Below are 13,709 nucleotides of genomic sequence, written 5' to 3'. Positions count from 1 at the left end.
CTTATGTACAAGAGCAAAAACTGGAAGAACATGATCAAAATTTAACAAAATAATCAACACAGTAACATTCACCACATCCAATTACTCTTTCTCAAACCATTGCTGCTGCCCTTTCTCAAAATAATCTCCACAGCAAACAACAAAAACTCCTTTCAGAAAAACTAATTCAACTATAAAGTTGAATTTTTAAAATTGACCCTTATTGATGTCCAGATTAAACAGCTGGTTTTAAATTTAAGAGTAAATATTCTTTGCTAACAAGAATAAAATTGCTTTAGTAATAAAAAGTCTTTGCCACATAAAATTCTGTGATTACAAAAATAAAAACATTTAAGTATTTATTTACTAAAACACTCAAAAACATTTTAGTATTTATTCATCTTTGTCAAACATTTTATGAAAATTTGCTTTAAATTATACTCACATCACTGAATTAATATTTATATTCTTTGAAAGATACATTTAATAAACATTACTTATAAAGAAAGCTAATAAGTAAAATTCAGAGACAGCAATGGCAACCCACTCCAGTACTCTTGCCTGGAAAATCCCATGGATGGAGGAGCCTGGTGGGTTGCAGTCCATGGGGTCGCTAAGAGTTGGACACGACTGAGCGACTTCACTTCCACTTTTCACCTTCATGCATTGGAGAAAGAAATGGCAACCCACTCCCGTGTTCTTGCCTGGAGAATCCCAGGGACGGGGGAGCCTGGTGGGCTGCCGTCTATGGGGTCGCACAGAGTTGGGCATGACTGAAGTGACTTAGCAGCAGCAGCAGCAATAAGTAAAATTAATGTAAATCTACTATAGTAGTACCACTTTATATTAGGTTTTTAAAATTAGATTGTAAAAACCTATGGGCAGCCCTAGATTTTACAATTCATGTTATGACAGTTCATAATTAAAAAATGAAGTGTTCATATGTTTATTCTACTTGAAAAGATACCTGTTCCTAGTATTGTGAGCCTGAATTAATGGATTAGCAGTCAGCTAAATACCTGCAATACTTAATCATGGGTTTTATTGAAACACGTTTTAGGCATAAGTTTTAAAAATAAAGTTATGAAAATTTTCATTGAAAGTTCAATGTCAAAATGATCATATATAGAGCCCAAAGTCAGTATGAACCATAAAGAATTTCTTCAATGTCTTCTATTACTAAAAACAGTACTTACATTGAATGAAATGCTTCACAGAAAAAGACTGCTAGAATGAAAATACTAGATATATTTCACAAATTTCTACCAGGAAATACAGAAACAAATGCATAGAAGGCAAACAAAACACCCTCCAATCTTGAATTTGGCTTTTATTTTAAAATACATTTAGCATGTAACTACCATAGGACAGAAAATAATAAATCACAAAGAAATGGAATATTTTCAAATACTTTTAAGCTAGATATAAAAATTAATAAGATAGCATAGACCCAAATTATAGGAAATAGTCCCTAAAATACAATTCAGTAAACACATTTTGAAAGAAAAGTTCTTTGCGCATTTTCCAACGTACCAGTATGTTCCTAAGTGCCTTGGTTTTCTGTTAACTAATAGGTAAAGGCTGTAAATTTAGTTACTTTACTTACAATTATCAGATGCACTATTGTCAAAAATTACCATGTCTTTAAATTCTCAGAGTTATAAAAATATGAGCTCAAATAGTTATGTTGCCCAAAATAGAAACATCTTAAGTTGATATCTCTGGATAATCAGACAGATATTGCACTAAGTCAGTAATTCCATACCCGATGCTCATTTACATGGAAAGTTAATTCTCTTTATGAAAAACTTAATAGAAATAAATTTAATATTAACCTAATTACAATTACACTTCAAAATATAAAGGCACGGACAGAATAAAGAATAGTTTAATATTTATACTCAAATTTTCCACTGTGAAAATAATAAAAGGTTGAAAAAAATAAGATCTAAAATTCTGATACTTTTAAATTTTATAATTTACCATTAAGTAGCTACTAAATGGGTATTAAAAGTTAACAGTGCTAAATCCAATCCCTTCCAAATAATTTAGAAAAATGGTTTGTTTATATATGAAACATGTGCATTGTCCCATCTATAAAGTTCAATTACATTTCCATTCATTGGAATTATCTACCTGTAGTATAAACGATCAAGACAATGTACAAAAAATATATCTTGTTCCTATAACTTACAATGCACAGAAAAATACCTATAAAAATGGAATATTTATCCATTTAGGTTCCCAATAAATTAGTGAGAAAATTTAGCCCGTTTCACGTTTCTTTCTAAACAAAGGCTAAAGAATTGAAGGTGGTTTACTTCTAGCCCTGTTAGCTTGACAGATATTTTTAAAAATATTTGTCTGATTATATGTAACTTAAGATAGTTAGCCTTATTTTTATATCACAGTATACATGGCATTTCTTAATTCAGCAACAGAAAGGCACAATTAGCAAGCAATAAAATTCAGTACCTGACATTAAACTAATGTCCAGAACAACCGCAAATAAAATACATTCAACACAGTGCACAGAACTCGAAAACAAAAAAAAAAGGAATTCAAAAACTAATTTTTCGGAAAATTTGGTCCATTAAAAATGCCTCCTATGTTCAACATCATGGATAACATGAAAGATGATGGCAGTGTAAAAAGAGGCAGTAAATTAACATGTGGTAACATATGAATTCTGGTCTAGTAATAAGACAATTAGATTAGGAAATGGTTCCCATTGTAAATTAAAATTAAATTTATCAGTTAATAACATACCTGTATTAAATCCAAATACACAGGCACAACTGTTTGCATATTATTACTGATTTTATAATACACCCCCATGGTTCAAAAAAACTTAGGTATATTATTTTATATATAATATATATTAGATACATAATTTTATATTATGTTCCTTAATATATATTATATAACTTGAATCTGTAACACCACAAAACTCTCCAAATATTACATGAACATTCCAAATGGTATTTATCATTTTCTCAATGTTGTAATAGCTCAGCTCACCTAAAACAATAACTGGATGTGCAGTGATAAAATGCACTGACTCTTAAGAATTTACTTAAATAATTATTTAAGTTAAATTCCTGCAAAAGCCTAACTCTGATTTGGCTTTTAACTAGAATATGGTTTTTAGATATCAGTAACTGATACCCTCCTTTCTTATCATAAACAGTATTTTTCCATCAAGAGATACCAATAAAGAAAAATATGTAAGGAATCAAAAATGTGATAGAGAAACCAACCATTCCATAGGTAATATACCGATAAGGAAGTTCAACTTCCATGTGCTGCCTTGCTTTTCGAATATCATCACAAGGTATACTGAAGATTTTACAGGCTAAAGGAACAGTGATCCTTTTCATTATATCTCTGACCACTAGTACAAATAACATCCCTATGAATATCCGCAATATGGCTTTTCCAAACAGAGTCATTGAAATGGGGTGCCTAGCTAAAGGTAATATATCCAGAGGAGGATCTAAGAGTAGACCCATTTTATAGGTAAAATGAGATCCACATGCAATCCCTGCACCACTTCCCAGAATCTCAGCTGTGTCTCCTCTGGATGTACTCCAGGTGTCAAGAGTGAAAGAAAAGATCCCCAAGGCTAAATGAAGCCCGATGATGATTAATGGAGCATATCTGTGAGTTTGGTTGAAGTTGTCAATCACGTCCACAAATGGATAGAAGATAACCAAGATTAAAATGGTATATAGGAATCCAGCAATAACATCCTAAGAAAAGAAAAAAGCACAGCTGTTTAGTATAATATTTTTGTTTGGCATTTAAAGAAATAAGTATATATTTCACATTTCAAATGTTAACATGTATTTTAAAATGTCACACTATTAAACTTTATATAATATATAGTAGGTACTAAAACCATTACACTAAAAGATTTATTGATAATAATAAAATTATGTTTTTATAGTTCTGCCCTTTTATAAGTTAATATAGATATGCTATACACAAATTTATATTCAAATCCTGAACAATAAACTAGCTTAAAGTATGTAGTTGTGATTTCTGAGAAAAGCAATATACAGCTAGCTGACCCTTGAACAACCCAGATTTGAACTGTGTGGATCCACTAGGTAGCTGATTCTTTTCAGCAGTAAACAGTAGTACAGTGCTACATGATTCCTGGTTGGTTAATCTGAGGATGCAGAAGCCCTGATATGAAGAAACTGTGGATATGAAGGAACCAAGTATATGAAGGGCACACTATAATTATTGGTGGATTTTTGACTACACTGACATCTAAATTGTTCAAGGATCAACCAGACTTATTTTAAGACTTCATCTTCATGTATTTAATAATTACACACCTAAACACATAATTATTTCCATGACTAAAGAGGATACAAAGCCTATTTTTTCTTAATTCACTAAACAAATACTTATTGAGTACCTATATGTGCCTGACACTATTTTAGGGGCTAAGGATATATTGCTTAAAAACTGAGAAGATACCTACTGCCATACAGCTTACGTTTTAGTGGGGATGACTGACAATAACCATGTAAGTAAAAAGTAGATAAATATTACCATTTTGGGTTATTATAAAGAAACTAAAACAAGACAATGGGATAGGCCCTATTAAGAGTGATTAGGGAAACCTGTCTGAGGAGGTGACACTTGAGCAGAGATCTGATTCCAAAAAAGAGTCAGCCCTATCTTTAGACCTAAGAAAAAGTGTCCCAGGTAGAAGAAATAACCAAGTGCCAAGGTACTGAGGCAGAAAAGAACCTAGTGAGTTCAAGGAACTGAGAGAAATCCAGTGTGTCTCAAACAGTAAGAAAGAGAGATGTGCCGTGAGGTCTAAGAGGCAGGCAGAGGTCAAATCACGTAGGGAGGGCCCATGTAGGTTAGGTAAGAACTTCACATTTTATTTCAAAAGCGACAGGAGGCCTGAAAGACAGATTCCCAAGTAGGAGTGTAGTAAAATGTGATTGATGTTTATAAAAGAACACTCCATCCACTGTGTAGAGAATAGATGACAGGGGTAAAGTATGGAAGACAAGAGACCACTAGAGACACAAGTGAGAGGCGACTACAGTGGCTCACTCGAGATTGGTCCATATAGAGAGACATGCGTAGATGGATCTAGTAGAATATTTTAAAATTAGAGTTGACTAACTTCGACTTAGTGATCATCTGAATGTAAGAGAGAAGCAAAGGGGATCAAAAATGACATCTAGTTTTATGTATGACAGAAGATGGTTTATTGGAGGAAAAAAAGCTGTTATTAAAAGAATCTTCCTTTTCAAATAATTCCTGACATGAACAAAACTATTCCAAAATTTTCATCTTAAAACAAATAAAACCAAACTCTATAGGGATTAACTATCACTGAAAAATTTATCCAAAAAATTGCATACATTCACTGTCTCCACTTCCGCACTTCCTTATTTTTTCCTAAACTCATCACTGCATTGAAACCATTCTTTTCTAGATTCTAGTGATCTTTATGCTGCCAAAAACAATGGTTACTTCTCAATAGCATTCAATACAGTTAAGCAACACAGTAGTGGCTTAATGTTTTTCTGTTCTAATATTTTTTAATTATTGGTTATAATGTAACATTTGGTACATAGAAATCAGATACGTAGAGTGTACCTGAAATTATAAAAGTACTTTGAATCTATTGGTATGCTGGTTAATAGTTCTATCACTCTGCATAAACCTGAGTACTGACTGAACAGATACCTGCTCTGAGTAGGACTGACATATATACATTCCCATGTGTCAAACAGATAGCTAGTGGGAAGCTGCTGTAGAGCACAGGGAGCTCAGCTCAGTGCTGTGATGACTTAGAGCGGTGGGATGCTGGCTGGGGTGGGAAGGAGGCTCAAGAGGGAGGGGATCTAGGTATACTTACAGCTGATTTACTTTGCTGTACAGCAGAAACTAACACAACATTGTAAAGCAGTGTAAAACAATTATACCCCAATTAAAAATATAAATAAAAACTGTTTTAGCACATATCTCCAAACAAAACATTACCAGGTGTTGCTTCTTTCTGAGCTTTATAAAAACGTTAGGCAATATGTAGTCTCCTCTGATTTGCTTTTCACACTTAACATTCAAATCTTAAGATTCATTCATCATATGTGGTTTATAGGTCATTCACTTTCCCAACTATGTAATATTTTGTGTGATTATGTAACTTATTTATCTGTTTTTCCCACTGACAATCACTTAGGTAGTTTTCAGGTTTTGGATTAGTTCATTGGTTACGGCTGAGCTTGAATGCTTTCTTAATTGGTATATACTCTTAAACCAACCAGGAATTTAAACAATGCTACTATATTCTTTCTTTTGATGTTCCCTGTATGGGTCTACAAAAGTTTTTCCAGGACATGTGCCTAGGAATGGAAAGGCAGAATCAAAGTATATGTGCATGTTCAATTTTATAAGCCAATAAAATAATCTCCAAAATGTTTACAGAAATTCAGGTTCCATCAGTTGTTGGTATTTCTTGATGTTTAATTTCCATTTCCGTGATTATTAATTAAGCATTATTTCATAAGTCCATGGGCTAGTCCTTTTATATGCAAGATATATTTGTGTCTTTAGGGCAACTGTTACTTTGGATTTTCTTTTTCTTGTTGATTAACATGATTTCTTTAGATTATATGATAGCAATTATATTTTTGGAAGTATATTTCAGTATGACATAAAACATCCAATCTTGTTGTCTCTACTTTTTTTGTATAGCTCTATGAATATTAAATTTAATTGCTGTAAAGTAAAGTAAAAAGTCGCTCAGTCATGTCGGACTCTTTGCGACCCCATGGACTGTAGCCTACCAGGCTCCTCTGTCCATGGGATTCTCCAAGCAAGGATACTGGAGTGGGTTGCCATTTCCTTAAGACTATATAAATCTGCCTCCTTTTCTATTTGTCATTAATTATTTACCATATCACCCTGGATAAAAAGGGCATATTTAATCTCCGTGCTACAGAACCAAAAAGAAGAATGACTGAATTCAGGACATAAACATGGTGACTGTCACTGTGATACCAATTTAATGTACAACATTAAAATGTGTAACTAAGTGATTTTAAGCGTTACAGCACAAAATATACGATAAAGAAAAGTTGATGTTAAAGGTAACAAAGAATTCAAAGTAGCAAATTTTCCAAAAAGAAAACAAATAACTTTAGATACTTAAATTAATTATAGATAACAAATCTGCTGTAAAAGTTAATAATTACCCATATGAATGGAATATTCACAGTTATCAAATTTATGGTAGAGGATATCAAATACCATAAATTCAATAAAGATTTATCACATATCAAATCTGGAATTGCCTTCTTTTCATTTCTCCCAATCAGTATACAGAACTAGAGAGGCTAGTGATTGGCTGAGACTAGAATTCAAGACTTCTGTCCGCTCCTAGTGCTGTTTTTACTTCAGGTGTCCTGATTCTAATTCAACATGTCAGTGAGGCCAACAGCATTTCTAACAACAAAATATATTACTGGAATGAATCATTCTTCATTACAAATAACTAATAAGGATGTATTTTGAAATTTTTATCTTTAAAATTCATTTAATACATGTTCAGTACAGAAAATCTAGAAAATATGGATAAAAAATAACAAGTAATTATTACTCAGAAATAACTACTATTAAAACTCTTAGTGTTTACTGTTCTGGATCTTTCTCTATAACATGTTTTCAGGACTCTTGCTGTTGTTTGATTAGTTTGATTCTTATATCTTGTTATAAAAATGTGTTCTGGAGTACATGCTACTTGAGGATCTCATAATACTTTTCTAAAAAAACTTTCCACATATAGACAAACTTAGTACAATTTTAGGTAAATGTAATTACAAAATATTCATAACTTTACTAATGTAGAAGTAAACTAGTAATCTGACAAGTACTTAGTCTGGTAATTTTTAAATGGCTTGTGTTTTAAGGCATTTTCAGAGCTAGGTCTGATAGAAAATAAAGGAAAAATGGAAGAAGTAACTCCTCTACTTTTCTGGAGATTAAGGGAATCTATCTAGGCAAGTGTGTGCATGCTCAGTTGCTCAGTCATGTCCAACTCTTTCAACCCCATGGCCTATAGCCTGCCAGGCTCCTCTGTCCATGGAATTTTCCAGGCAAGAATACTGGAGTAGGTTGCCATTTTTCTCCAGGGGATCTTCCCAACGCTGGGACTAAACCCATATCTTCTGCATTGGCAGGAGGATTCTTTACTACTGCACCATCTGGGAAGCTATTCAGTAAAGTAGGCATTAAAAATAAATTAAGTGTTGCTCTTTGTGTTGTAATAATAAAAACAAAGCATATGGGAAATAATAAAATGTTCCTTATAAATTATTTAGACTACATTACTGGAACTTTCTTCTTAATGTTAATAAAGGTTATAACACAGGAACATAATTTACAATGTTTGCAAGTCATCTGTGATTTTACTTTTGAAAAAGAAAAACAACTTGTAATAATGCACATAATAAAATTGAGTAGCTAGTCAGAATAAAACTGATAAAGATATTCTATGGGACAGGATGCTTTTGAATAATTAAATGACTATGGTTGGGGAATTCCCTGGTGATCCAGTGATAAGGACTCCATGCTTTCACTGCCCAGGCCCAGGTTCAATCCCTGGTCTGGGAACTAAGATCCTGCAAGTCATGCAGTATAGCCAAAAGAACAAGAAAAAGAAGACTAGGTTATCAGACTTACAATTTAATAATACATCAGTATTGTTTTTACTTCAGTTGATTCAAGCACAGATGTTATCCAGTATCAAAAACATGAACTGAACTCAGCTTGAATAATCAATCCACTATATATTTCCTTTGAACAACAGCATGTTTGAGATTATATATTTTCAATATAGTAAGATTCTAATTCCTCTTTTACGATGATAATGAATCTAGGGATAATATTATCATTCTTAGTTCATAATCTTTTGGTAGTTTTTCAGGTGCGATATTGTTAGTTGAGAGTGGAAGGGAATAACTTTAATGAGGCACAGAGATGGCAAACATTTTCTTGTGACTAATATTAGATTTGATATAAAAAGGTGATAATTGGTCTATTATAAAATTATTACAGACTAGTCAGAAAGATAAAATTATATGTCAATTCATAATTTGCATTAATATAAATAATTATAAAAAATAAAACACAAATAGTTTGCTTCCTAACATAGCATTTGGGACTTTCGTAAATTTACTAGTGAAGGGGCAGCTGCTGGAGGTAAGTAATCTGAGGAAGAAACAGAAATCCAATATTTTTCAGCTATGAAATGAGACATTTTTGAGTAGAAAATTCTAAAAGTGTTCATTTGTTAAGGACAAGAAAAATTTGATATAACCCTTTATAAATTTTTGGATTCCGTGAATTCGTCCCTCTCTCTCCATCTTTCTTCTGATTCTTTATAATATAATACATAATACCTTCACAGAGTGTTCTAAGAGACACCACACTATACATGAGGGTAGAGTTATTTTTCTCATATTGCTTGTTGTCTAGTGGGGATGACAGATAAATAAAAAAGCAACTGCAATTCAGCATAAGTGCTATGCCAGAATTATGCTCAAGATGTTCTGGGAGAAAGGCCACCTAACCAGTCTTGAGAAAGAAAGATGGAGAAGGTAACAAGGCTTTAGGAGATAATATTTTCTGGTGAGTCATGAACAATGGATTTGATAGTTAGGCAAAAAAAGTGAAAACAGCATTCCATGTGGAGGTTAACGCATTCCTAACAATGTGAAGATAAAGAAACACCCTTCACATTTGAACAAACATAGGTCATTCAATATAGTATCATATTTGCGTTCTGAACGGTAAACTACAATAGGAGGCTGAACACTGAATGGAGCAGTGTCACACTTGAAGTGGAGCTACTAATTAAGACGCTGCTGCAGTACCCTAGTTAGAGATGGTGCGGGCCAGAATTAGGGAATGTCAATCAGATGAACAGGAAGGGAAGTGAGGAGGTATAGCTGAAAGATACAGCGTTCCTGCGCCACTGCTTTTGAAACTGAACTGCATTCTCAAAATAAAATATCTGATATAAGCCCTAAAATACTGTTGGGAAAGAAGAAAACTAGAGTTTAATATTAAAAAACAAGTGGCACCAGGAGAGTTTTAGTTCACCTAATTTCTATTCACTAGGTTTTCACTTACAAGTAATGCTCCTTGGTGTCTGAATTTACATTGTCAGTTTTGACTCAGCAGTAGGAAAGGCATAGAAGAAAATGAATAAGAAGATAACAGTGAACCTGGACGGAGGGAGAAATGTTATCCTGAACAATACTTGGTTCTTGTGATTGCTGGGAACTGTTTCTATGAAATATATATATATTATATATATTAAATATATATATTATAACTACTTTAAAACTTTGCAAAATATCCTGTTGCTATTTTTGCAAGAAAAAAACATTTACAATAACTATATTTTCTCACTTAAGTTTCCAATAAGTTTAAAAATGACTACAAATTATAAAATTGCATGTTGATTTTAGAAAAAAACAAAGCAATATGAACACAACATTTTCCTTACCAGAATGGAGTGCATTCCCATGTAAATTCTACTTATGCAAACTAGAGAACACCAGCAGGGGATAAGAATCAGTCCATAGGTGAGAGGATACTGAAGGGGAAAAAAAAAAAGTAAAATTAGTTAGATAAATCAGGTTAAATATAAACAAGCAGATAAAAACTCAAGGAGAACAAGAAGTATGGTGTTTACTTTCTGTTATATTTCCAGCACCTAAGCCTAAGCATGGCACATAGCGGACATTCAAGAAATACTTTTGCATGAATGAACAAATAAATCTAATGTTTCTACATCTTTATTGTGGGAACTGGCTCATTTTTGCTTCTACAATAAAGACTCAATCACTGGCCTGCTACAGAAGAAAAACAAATAAAAGACATACTTTTACTATAACTACAAAATCAAAGTGCCCCTGGAAAAGCACCTGACTCTGGCCCAGCTTAGTGTCACTGCTTCCCTGGGGAGGAGGCATTATTTCCCTCTCACTTCCATCAGTGACTACTACTGTTTGCCATTTCCCCATCTTCTTTAATGTTCAACATCATGTAATTTGTTGTCCATTAATACTTTCAAATAGCAACTATAGTGCGAAAAATTTTGGTGGGATATTGGAAGCAGGAAGCCATAAAGAGGGAAAAAACTTAAAATGCAGATGACTTTTAGTATCACTTGGGCTTCCCTGAGACCTCAGTTGGTAAAGAATCTGCCTGCAATGCAGGAGACCCCAGTTCAATTCCTGGGTCAGGAAGATCCATTGGAGAAGGGATAGGCTACCCACTCCAGTATTCTTGGGCTTCCCTTGTGGCTCAGTTGTTAAAGAATCTGGCCAGAATGCGGGACACCTGGGTTCGATCCCTGGGTTGGGAAGATCCCCTGGAGAAGGGAAAGGGGGATCTTTCCCACTCCAGTATTCTGGCCTGGAGAATTCTAGGGACTGTATAGTCCATTGGGTCACAAAGAGGTGGACACGACTGAGTGACCTTCGCTTTCACTTCAGTATCAGTGGCACGCCTCTAGTACTAACTAGAGGTGACTTTGAAGCTCCTAATACTAGAGGGAAAAAGGAAATGACTGATGGTTGGGCGTGTCTTAAGTTTGTAAATGAAGAAGAAGGGGCACATTTGAGACAGTTTGTGCCTGATTACTTCAAATCTCCCAATGAAACTGAAGCCAAGATGGTTCAATTCATTAAGTATTCAAAGTGGTTCAATAAAAAGTGAGGTTAAAAGAAAGGAATTAATTAATGCTGCAAGAGAAGTCAAGATTTAGTACATAGTTGTTTTGATTTGATTTCTCTAGGGGATTCCCAGGTGGTGCTAGTGATAAAGAACTTGCCTGCCAGTATAGGAGACATAAGAGATGCAGGTTCGATCCCTGGATTGGGAAGATCCCCTGGAGGAGGGCATGGCAACCCACTTCTGGTATTCTTGCCTGGAGAATCCCATGGATAGAGGAGTATGACAGGCTACAGTCCATAAGGTCACAAAGAGTCGGACACAACTGAAGCAACTTAGCTCACTCACACTGCATTTACTATGGCCCAAATATTTTTTCTTGAATGTCTGAATACCTTGATTTTGACAGCATCACACTCTCGTGCCCCTTTCACCATCTATTTTTTTCTGTGTTTTCCACACAAGAAAACATTCTTCATTGTTCCTTAAACATTAGTATAACTAAGGGTTCTGGCCTTGGTAGTTATTGGCAGTTTCACCTTTTCTTCTACTACTCAGCATGCTGAAGACCTATGTATGTCCTAGGATTAAGAACCATTTAGCCAGCCTCTGCACATATCTCCAACTTGAGATCCTTACAGAGTTAAACCCATTATACCTCAAACCCTGCTCATCACCCTACCAACTAGACTTGTTCCTCCTCTCATTTTCCCTATTTCATTTGGAAGCATCATAATCTAAATGAGAAGCATGAATTATCCTTGATTTCTTCCTTATCGCTCATATTCAACCAATAATGAAGTCTTACTGATTTTACTTTCTGAATATCTCTTGATTTGTCATCTCTTTATCCTACTTATATTATCCTTTTCAGATCCTCATAGATCCTTTTCTAGGCTCCAGGTATTCCTTCAGACGTTTTCCAATACGCATGAGGAACCTGGTTAATGATGCAGTCAGACAAGTAATCCTGTAAAGAAGGTAAGTGCCATGATAGAGGGAGTCTAAGGCACGGAACTTTAAAGTCTCCCAAACTAAGTATGATTCAAATTGTCTCAAAAGATGAGTAGGATTTAATCTTTACAGAAAAAAAGAGCACAGGGTAAAAATGATAGAGGACATTACAAACAGTAGGAGTGAATGAAGAACGGTTATGTCCAAGAAGTTGTAAGTAGTGAGGTTTTCTAGGAGCATAAGCTTAAATTCTTACTGAGGAAAGGCAACTTAATCATAAACATAAAATATGCAAATTATACAATATGTAAATATATAAATGATACTTTATATAGAATATATAAATTATATAGTTAAAAATAGTAAGTACTATGGAGAAATGAAAAGGGAACAGGTGCTAAAACAGTCCCCTGGAGTACAAAATGGCAACTCACTCCAGTATTCTTGCCTGGAAAATTCCATGGACAGAGAAGCCTGGTGGGCACTAGTCCACAGGGTCACAGAGTCAGATACAACTGAGCAACTGAGTACGCACACACATGTGCACACACACATACAGAGCTGAGTATGCACACGCACATGCATGCACACACACACACATACAGAGCTAAGCACGCACACGCACACACACACACACACACACACACACATACAGAGCTGAAACAGTAATGTTCATCAAATATTCCTTGTGCTCTTCTTGCAATTAGACTGGGGCCATGTGCCTGGTTTGACCAATGAACTGGGAAAAAAGGTGACGTGTGCCACTTTTAATCATCCTATGAATGCTCTCTTTCCTACAGGTGTGATACTGGAGGCTGTATGCTGACGTGTATCACCAGATGGGCAAACTTCCCTCACCCCGGGTCTCTGAGGTTCTAAGTGGATCAGAGTTGTTTGCTAACCCATAATGGATACGAAGCACAGATGAGAAAGAAGCTTTTGTTGTTAAGGTGTTTTCAGGGTTAAATCATTAGTACAGCATAACCACACTTATAGTAAGTAAAACAGTAATAGGATAAGGATAAGTAATAGTATGGGAGTGTATGGGG

At 34.4% G+C, this 13,709-nt stretch overlaps 1 protein-coding gene across 1 annotated transcript in view; it reads right to left on the bottom strand.

The window, feature by feature from the left end:
• Window positions 1-1,291: 1,291 nt before the first annotated feature.
• SGPP1 (sphingosine-1-phosphate phosphatase 1) overlaps window positions 1,292-13,709 on the bottom strand; it is a 31,766-nt gene continuing 19,348 nt past the window's right edge. Inside the window, exons 2-3 of the mRNA XM_086320351.1 lie at window positions 10,535-10,624; window positions 1,292-3,731 (exon numbers count right to left, since the gene is read on the bottom strand). Of these exons, the coding sequence (XP_086176477.1) occupies window positions 3,180-3,731; window positions 10,535-10,624 (642 nt within the window). The 3' untranslated portion in view covers window positions 1,292-3,179. The remainder of the gene's footprint in view (window positions 3,732-10,534; window positions 10,625-13,709) is intronic.

This window comes from Bos grunniens, chromosome 10, assembly GCF_055505025.1.
Source record: "Bos grunniens cultivar Pamir isolate PY7600 chromosome 10, Bosgru_T2T1.0, whole genome shotgun sequence".
Classification (NCBI taxonomy): Eukaryota; Metazoa; Chordata; class Mammalia; order Artiodactyla; family Bovidae; genus Bos; species Bos grunniens.
Note: the sequence above shows the minus strand (reverse complement) of the source record. Positions and strands in the feature narration are given on the sequence as shown.